This window comes from Meleagris gallopavo, chromosome 1 (genome assembly GCF_000146605.3).
Source record: "Meleagris gallopavo isolate NT-WF06-2002-E0010 breed Aviagen turkey brand Nicholas breeding stock chromosome 1, Turkey_5.1, whole genome shotgun sequence".
In the NCBI taxonomy this organism is placed as follows: domain Eukaryota; kingdom Metazoa; phylum Chordata; class Aves; order Galliformes; family Phasianidae; genus Meleagris; species Meleagris gallopavo.
This window is the reverse complement of record NC_015011.2, coordinates 168,783,322-168,792,706: the sequence shown is the minus strand read 5'-3', so window position 1 is coordinate 168,792,706 and position 9,385 is coordinate 168,783,322. Positions and strand designations below refer to the sequence as shown.

Here is a 9,385-nt window from a genome sequence, read left to right as displayed (position 1 = left end):
ATATAATTCACACCTTTCTCCCTAACTAATATATTACACAACAAAAAATAGAGAAACTCCCCAAATCTCTGAGGTTCTCCCATCATCTGAGGACATCAAAAGCAACAGTAGTTTATGTCTGGCCACCAAGAACTGCTTTCCAATGAGGTTTCCCTGTGCCTTCCAGCACGGGCAGGTCCACAGGGACCTCCCAACACCCTCACACAGTGGGGCTGTCTGAGGCTGGCAGGACATTCACTTGGCAGTGATGCACATCACTGCAGCTCACAGCCATTTCACAGAGGAATAGACTAATGGGCATGTCTTTTTTTGACCCACACTTACATTGTCTGGCAACTGGCTGCTACAAAGCATCACACTCCAGCTCCCAAGGCCATGGAAAATTCAGAATGTCCTGTCATCACCGCCCATTTTGCCATCAAATGTCTTCCCACAGCCTCGTAAAAAAGGGAATTTGGTATTGTAATTCTTCTGAAGACTTGCAAATGCTCCAGAGTGCATTTGCCCCATTTTTTAAGCCATCACCAATGATTTCACTTGCTTTTTAGGCATATTTAAGGGGAAAAAAAGAGACCCAGGTCCCTTTGCAAGAAGGTATTGTTTCTGGAAGCCATCACATAATAATGAACAAAAGAGCTACTGTATACAAGCAGGCTATAGGTGACATTTCAAGATATAAATGATTATTCTTTTCTTTACTCTGACAACTTCCAGGTTATCAATTGTTTTCTAAGCATTTTAGGCTCCATAAAACTGGCATTATGGGGAAATGCTATTGTTTACCCTTTCACACTTGACAAAAGCAATTCCCACGTGAAAGACAAGTTTAGCCGTGGGACACAGTCTTGATACCTAAAGGAGGAAATTGTCTGGTGAGTTCCCAAGCACAAGAAACTGTCGTGTTGTCAACCTCTATTTTAGAAGCACAACCACTTTGTTCCTTTGCTGTAGCTATTTTGGTCTCTACGGTCTGTTTTGTTATGGCTTATGTAAATGCTATATAAATGATCAATCATAAATGTAACCAAAAATAATAAAAGCTATGTATTGTAAAAAATAAAGTTATCAGATCTATTAAAAATAGTAACTTCTTCCTTATACAGAATTTATAATACACAGAAACATCTCATAGCAAAATCATGAATAAGGAAAAAAAAAAAGAGGAAAATGCTCACAAGAAAGTTTAAGGTTGCCCTTAATTCTCCTTCAGCAGTTTGTCTGTCTGGTTCTAAATACACATAATAAATCCAATTGACATCTGATACCAAAAGCAATGAATATTTTTAATGGCTTCAGTTTGGGACCTGTATTTTTTAAAAATGCATTAAATCTGTTACTGTGCTGGCTGTAACACTGTGGGATATTTCTTTTAATAAAATAATTACAACATTACAAATTCCTGTATCTTCAGGCCAGAAATAACACTCACACTTTTATCGAAAGCTGTTTACATTGTTGAAGAACTGACTTTAAAAATTGACCAACACAGCAACTGGAAATCTACCTGAATTTATTTGGAGAAACACAGTTCATGTCTGTCAGTTTTTAAATCATCATTATTATAAATGATATGATAGAGCTGTGCATTATATTGACATTTTTATTTCTTCCCTGCATACTTCCTTTAGAAGATACTTTTTAAGATTAATGTACTTTAGTGTAGAAAATAATTTCAAATAAATAAGCATTAGAACTTGCTCAGCAGGTAATATTTATAAGTCCATCAAGATCAGATTAAAATAAAAAATATATAGTCCAGTCAATCGCAAACTGAGTTGTGCTCATTCTGCGCATTAATGTTAACTTATTTGATGTCCGTTGTTGACTGAAAACAGCAGTTTTTAAAGTTAATCAGTTTATTCAGCTTTGACTTTTGACGAGGCCGATACCAAAGTGGAAGAAAAGATTGATCCAAAGTTTTCCTGATCACTCAGCAGGAGACAGTAAGAGAAAAAAGAACAATATGCAAAATGTAGCACAGGGGATCTTCCAAACCCCAGCTTCCAAGTGCTTTGTCAAAGCAGAAAATACCCGTCTGAACTCAACTGGAAGCTCACGCAAAGATTTTGTCTGCTATTCCTCCTACGTCCAACCCATGGGGGAATGTGCACCACCTCAGGGCCTGAAGGGTGGCAACAGCAATAAGAAATCAAGATGATATGAGACACCTGATACTGTTTAATGAGTCCTTTAATGTTTTACATTGCTTTGTGTTGTACAATCATTCCTTGTGCTCTTATATTTGAGGATCCGAGAGTAAACAGCCTTTTTGTTGCAGTGCTCACCTCTGATTGAAACGTCTTTCTTTTGAAGCACTTCTTTCCCCGTGAATATGTTCCTTGCTCGGCAGGTGTAGGTGCCCGAGTGTGCCAGGGAAACATTCTTGATGGTCAGAGTGAGGGTGATGGAGTACTCCTTGTTGAGGGCCTTTCTTGCTTTTGTTTGATTAGTGACTGTCCTCGGTAAAATCCAAGAAATGTCTTTGTACATGAATTTGTTGGCTGAACAGGACAATACCAGATTCTCTCCTTCAATGGGAACTTTTTCCAAACTAATGTGGAATCCACTTGGTACATCTGTCAAAAATCAAGAACACTTTTTAGATTATGTTAAGTGAATGAGCCAAAATTAACATGGCGTATATCATCCCCTTTATCAGAAAGTCTTTGAACTAATGAATGTCGTTGTCTTCCTGTTGAAGTCTCTCAGCTTTCCTTTCTCATGCTAGGCTCCAGCTTTTTGACAATTTGTCTTAGAGCTACAAGACACATGGGTTGGACATCATCTGGTGTAAACTGAAGCCGTTCTTGGAAGTACTGAGTTTGTATAAATGTTATGATAAGGCAAGATAGACCGGGGCAAGGTACCAAAAGCAGAATTATTTAAAGACAGCATGCTGGGACTATGAAAAAAGGGAGAAATTCTGGTCTCAGCTGCAGCTTGTGAACTGTATAAGAGAAGATGAATATCTAGATGGTGAGAGAAAAATACTGCGGCACTAAATAATCATACTTATGTTGTTCTCTCATTATTGATGAGTAGTAAGATAATTTATGTCAATTTCTTAAATACGCTTAAAATCTGGGGAAACCATGAAATATGTGGTTATATGCCTGAATTTCCCTCAAAACAGAGATATTTTCTTCCATATACATAAAACACTTTGGCCACATGGCAGAAAAGCAGAGTCAGGGCCCTCTGGCCTGGTGGTAGCTGGTGTAGGCAGTATCAAGGCAAAGATCACTGTATTCAGACTTCTTGGCATTAAATGTAGGTGAATAATATCTCTACCTGAGAGAAACCAAGAACCACTGCACCAACCATTTCCCAAGCGTGAGTATGACTTAAAATTAAGCACAGTTCATAGCAGTTAAATTCATCCTACAGCTGAAAGAAACATCTTTGGTGAAGACATGTGGGCAACTGCTTGTAAGATTTACATCACTAGGAGAAAGGTGCAGACCCGTGGTCATGTTGACCACCTCCAGCACCTCTCCACTGAGCCTCACCCCTTGAGCAAGGCAGAGGCATGCTGCAGGCGTAAGTGAAAGTAGAGGCAGGTTCCTGAGAGAAAACATTTCCAAGTCTTTCTCCTAGAATGCAACCTCTCCTGGTTTATTTGTAGCCAATATTCTGATAAAGTCATTTCCTTCTCCTCTCAGTGAAATCGGCTTTGGCCGTTTTCAATTGTTCTCTCACTGCTAATTGCTACAGCACTTGGCTGCGAAATCGCCTAGAAATTCTAAGAATGGTTTCATCTTTCACAAGGGAGAATTTTGCCTTCTTTTCTTGTCTCTTAGAGCATGAACAGATCAGCACAGGCTTTGATTCAGCTCCACGCATGCAAGTGTCACTTCAGTCCTAATGTCACAGCAGCAGAGTGAAGACTAGGTCTCCAGTGAAGAACATCTCACACACTCTTTCAGTAACTTCTTTCACTGATTGACCAATCCACCAGAAAGCTTCTACTGACTCTCTAAATCCCCTTAGTGCAAATCGAGCTACCTTGTCTCCCACAGGATCAACAGACATGATCTGCTCACCACTGGCATTCATAGAGGCCTGGCATCACTAACTCTCTTAATTATCTTTGTGTCTCTTTTCTGTATTGAGTATTAAGCATAGGAAAAATGAATTCCTGTGAATGAGGGATTGAAGATCCCTCTAACTGTAGATGTATTCCAGGGAGGTATGCATGTATGCAATCCAAGGATTATCCTAATGCAAGCAGAAATACTAAAACGCCATACTGGATTTTAAATCTTATTTGCTGAATTGTTCCTTTTATATTTCATTGGCATCCCCTTTTTACCACTCCCCATCAAACAAAACAACACAAATCTTTAAATTTAATGAACTTCTAAATAAGTGATTATCATCAGCATCCTCCTTGTTATGGAAGAGCATGTGGAGCAAGATTTTAGTCCCAGTTAAGTATATGTTGACTGAAAGTAATAAGATAAACCTATTTCTACAGAGAAAAAAACATACTTATTGTAAAGCATTAAAATGTAGCATCTGCTTCAATACAGTTGTTTTGTGTATGGGCAAAGGCTTACAACCCATGGAGTGATGCAGGCACCTCCAAAGGGCAATGCAGCCCATCATCTTTGGATGAGCCAAATTCCAGAGGTTCTGTTCTATCATGGGACCTTGATACTTCAGTTAGATGAAGTGAATTCTCTACTTGATTTTGTTAAAAACCATTGAGTTCAGGAGCACTTAAATCCAATCAAGGTGCAAAATTTTGGTTGTGCGTAAGTGTTCTGATCTATAAAATTGCTGTATCTTACTCACATAATATCTGAAATTGTTCTGATATGCATTGGGAAAGGCAGGTTACTGGTTTGGAATGCTGCTAATTTGGGGCTTTTGCAGATGCCAGTGCTCAGAAAAGAGCTAAGAAGTGTCAAGCGAAACTCTAAAGATGAAATTAAAGATCCCCTGGGTCTGAGGCAAATGAACTACTTTCAACATAAAAGAATAGTACGCCAGCATAACAATATAGTTGCAACTACTTCCACATTGTTAGGTCTGGAACACTTCCTAGATGTGTCTTCTGTGAAGACTATTTTCTGAATAAATCTAAGGACAAAGGCGAATACACAGGATTCCAAGAGAATAATTTGTTTAAAGGCTACGAGCCCCCTAATATATGACACCTCTCACCAATTGTTACAGGCTCAGGCTAGCTAAATAACGTGGCAGGGAATAATGTAAAACGGTTTTATTTACTTTAGTGATTTGAAGCTTCCTGTGGAAATAGCTCCCAGGTTTCCTGATGGAAGATTTTGTTTATCTTTGCCAAGCACCATCAGGAATCTCAAAATAAAATGCGCTTAGTGACATTGGGAAACCAGGGAGATAAGGCTGAACTGTTCCTGTTTTACCCTGTATAATTGCAAACACACCCATGAGCCTGCTGTGTGCCAGCAAAACAGCCCAAAATGTAGGGAAAGGGGCAGGCTGGAGGGAAGGGGGCTACCACAGCTGAATTTGGTATAAAGGTGTTGTTGCAGAGATTGTTTCAACATCAACAAGAAGGAAAGCTCAGAAATCATCTTTCCATATCACTTGCATGTAAGACTCACAGCTGCTTTTGTACTCCAAACACAGGTTTAGGATTAGAAACAGGTTAGTGTGCCAGCACCCCAAAAATGCCCTTCATCTGATAAAAGCCAAAGGAAAGGAAAGCTACCAAGAGCCCTGGACTTCATGTCCTGTACTCTCAGGCACAGAGTGGAAAAAAATACCACCCTCGCATCTCCCAGAAAGACACATGCAAGCCCAGAAATAATGAGAGATGTACATTAATTTTAAAATAAGGGCTTGTTTTTTACTGGGTCCCCTTTGCTACACTTTCTTGCACTAAACTCACATTTGCCTTCCCATAATGGGGCTGACAGTGCAGAACTAGGCCTGCTGGGGTGGTCTCTGTCTTTCCTCTGCCTTCCCAGCAGTCTTGACCTGTCGGGAAGAGATCCCTCACACCCCCACAGCTGCTCCACTGGAGCTTTTCCTCTTCCTTAAGACAAGGTCTGAGCGTGATTGCCTCTGAGAAATGGGATTCTTCCTGTCTCTCTCTACTCTCTGGGATCCTTTCTGGCTTGTTCCTCAGCAGCTCCTCCTCCTATAAGGGATCGCCTTCTCTGTTTAGACACTTTCTCCTCTTGCACTCAGTTTTGTGTGGCTCAGGCTGGCTTCGTATGGTGCCAGCAGCCCCAACAGCATGAGATAAACTAACCCCAGGCTGTCACACAAGACCCAAAATATTGGTTTTGAAGTCATCAGAAGTAAATACTCTGTGGTGTCTTCCCATTTCTTTCACATCCAGCATTATTTGGGCTCATGATTTGAATTCCCTCTGTATGTATTTCAGTGAATCCTGGAGAAATTACGCATTTGTTTCCTTGAAGTGAAACACAAGCAGTTTGGTCTCAGCCTGACAGAGGAGAATTATGATTACACCACACAATCAACTGATACACTATGTGCACAGAAGAATGAGTCTAACTTCATTCTTGTAAGAATGAAGCAGCATTGTTTAAATAAGCTGCCTTCAATCAGCACAATTGACCATCAGCAGATGAGCAGGACTTTCCATGTCTCGCAGTTTATGTTGTTTAGCTCCAGGAACTCAAAGGAAAAATGCTTTTCAGCATCACCATCCTATATAAAAAGATTGCCAGTCAAGCTGTTAAGAGGTTCCAAGCCAAGAAACCACTCCTCTTCTGAACGCCAGCCAATGCCAGAGCCTTCAAAGGAAAGTCTTAATATTCTGCATGTTCTCATGCAAGCTCTGGTATCAAGGAGAAAGATTTCCTTCAGTCCCTGGTCAAGATCTGAAAATGTGAGGTCTAGAAAGGGAAACTAACCCATGTAACTCATGTCACAACACTAAAATGTCTGAAACAGTCATCATAACTTTGAAAGGGAGATTTGCATATTGCAAATCAAAATTCAACTTTGTTTGGTTCCAGGGTCTTCCATGCGACATTTTGAAGACTGATAATTAAGAGCTAGAGAAGTTCATATTCATTATCTTGCACATTCAATGACAAACAACCTCAGTGAGTGACTCTCAGCTACTGCTCAAAGTTATGTGAAAAGTCCTCACATGAAGCTGAAAATACAGCTAAAACAGCATGTTAATTTAGGATCAATTATGTGTCAATATGTACTATTACAGCCAAAACACTTCAGAAACAAAGTTTTTGGTTCACAGAATGAGTGTGGGGGCGTTGCCACATTTCTGAATGGGTTACATTATTTAATGGCCTATCTTGAGAACTGTCATTAGATTAAGTGCTCTATGAACTACTACCATTTTGTAAACAAAACCAAAATAAAATATTTCACTAGAAAACAAATGCTTCTTGATGGCAACTGCAAATATTATGGTGCTAAATCAAGCAGTAGTTATTCTCTTAAAATCGTGAAGTTTTTTTCCCAGTAATTCCTGAGGTCAAATAATTTCAGTTTGTTTCTAAACCTGCAAATGCTTATATATTGATGGGGGAAAAAAAAAGGAACCATGCTAACATGATGAGCCTTAGTGTCACGACCAAAGCTACATCCAAGGCTGTGTCTCAGAAGGTCTACTTCTGGGTGAAAATGCACTAGCACTGCATGTTTGGAGTGACTGCAGAGACTAGGTGATTTAAAAGGAGGAATTACAGGTTGCTATATTTGGGAGGAATTTGTGTCATGCAAGGATACTTGTTGAAGTCATGAGTCATTTACCAAATTTGGTGCCTTTCTTACAAATTCAAACTAGCTGCTGTCACAAACCCTTCCCAGGGACACCAATAAGCATGGGATAAGTTTACAAATGCACAGATTGCAACAATACTCAAACTTAGGCATTTGAAAAATCCATCACAAATATAATCATAGGACTAGAGTAGATCATACCTGTTACAAGAAAGCTGACATTTCTTTCGGCTTTTCCTACTTTGTTGGATGCCACGCAGCTGTAGATTCCAGAAGATTTGGCTTCAGCTACAACAAGCGTGCTAGCAGTCTGCAAAAAAATAGAAGATATTCAGCTTTCATTGGATCAGGAGCTTGGTTAAAGATTCCCCTCTCATTTTCCTAAGGTGACAGTCCTATTTCAGTCTTTCCATTCATAGTGTGACAGTCACCACTGAAGTTATTTAACAAAGTATAAAGTTTAGAAAGAATAATAGGAAACAAGCTCCTTGAGAGACAATTATATTATCAGAGCTGTCATAGCCAAAAATCTTTGAATATCTTTCAGGTTGATTTATCTCTTGCTGCTAATGTGATGATAAGCCTCAAAAGATGAAGAGTGACACAAGATGGTTTGCCCAAGGAGATGACCACCCTGTAGGCCAGCCAGACTGCAAAGGGAATGGATGGGGAGTGCTTCAGACACTTCAATAACACTGAGAAAAAAAGTTTAGCACTCCATGCATTTCATTTCTCTTTCATTTTCTCTTGTAAGTGTTAGATGAGAAATGACATGGGAAAAGAGAAGTTTACTCCTTCTCTTTTGGACTTTCTCCTATTTTTGGCCTTAGTATTTCTAATATTAAGTAATAATACACTGCATCCCTTTACATTATATTCTACCACCATCTTAAGAAGTTTGGCATACAATATATTTTCATGCACTGGTATACATATCATTTACAAGATGAGACCTTGGAAAGCCAGGGCATGATAACTGACATGCCTTTAGAAAAAGCATTGTAATAAGAGTTATACCTTCAGGGTGATGGAAAGCCACGGTCTAATGTCTTGGGCACTAAGTGAGAGAAGAAAGTTATGCATAGACAACCGAGGTGACAGCCTGATATGGAGCTGAGACAGAGGGCATGCACTGGAGGGTCAGCAGTAAAACATGCTCTCAGATACAATAGCAGCTTAAATTTCTGTCTACTTCCACTTCAGTTCTTCCATAAAACAACATACTTTGACTGGAGTAATGAGAAAAACTGGGATTGAGACAAAAATAATTTGTGTGGCAGTGGAATCCTGTTGTCTGGAATTAGTTATCTTTTCTAAAAGTATTCAAAGCAATTTTTGTGCAATTAATACATTATTTTAAGACTGTCTGACTGGGGGGTTCAGAGACAAGCACAAGATTATGAGTCAGTGCTAAACAAGGACCAGTTATCTATGTTTTTACATAAGCTCTGGCTGACCATTTGCCTGCTTCTGTGTGTCCTACTCTGAGACTTCATGGCAATCCCCAAAGTCCTTACTGTATCCCTAAATAATGTAGATTTTCTGGTTTCCAAACATTCTTTGGTGGAAAGAGTCTGTTGCTTTTCCTCTTATGCAAGCAAACATAGTGAAGTCAAGTTGTTTGATTTTGGCTAGGTTATTTATTTTAGAAAACTGCCTTATCCCACTTCAA

At 39.4% G+C, this 9,385-nt stretch overlaps 1 protein-coding gene across 1 annotated transcript in view; it reads right to left on the bottom strand.

Annotated features, from left to right (window-relative positions):
• Positions 1-1,493: 1,493 nt before the first annotated feature.
• LOC104917577 (vascular endothelial growth factor receptor 1-like) overlaps positions 1,494-9,385 on the bottom strand; it is a 51,832-nt gene continuing 43,940 nt past the window's right edge. The window contains exons 12-13 of the mRNA XM_010728981.2: positions 7,915-8,023; positions 1,494-2,576 (exon numbers count right to left, since the gene is read on the bottom strand). Coding sequence (XP_010727283.1) covers positions 2,191-2,576; positions 7,915-8,023 — 495 coding nt within the window. The 3' untranslated portion in view covers positions 1,494-2,190. The remainder of the gene's footprint in view (positions 2,577-7,914; positions 8,024-9,385) is intronic.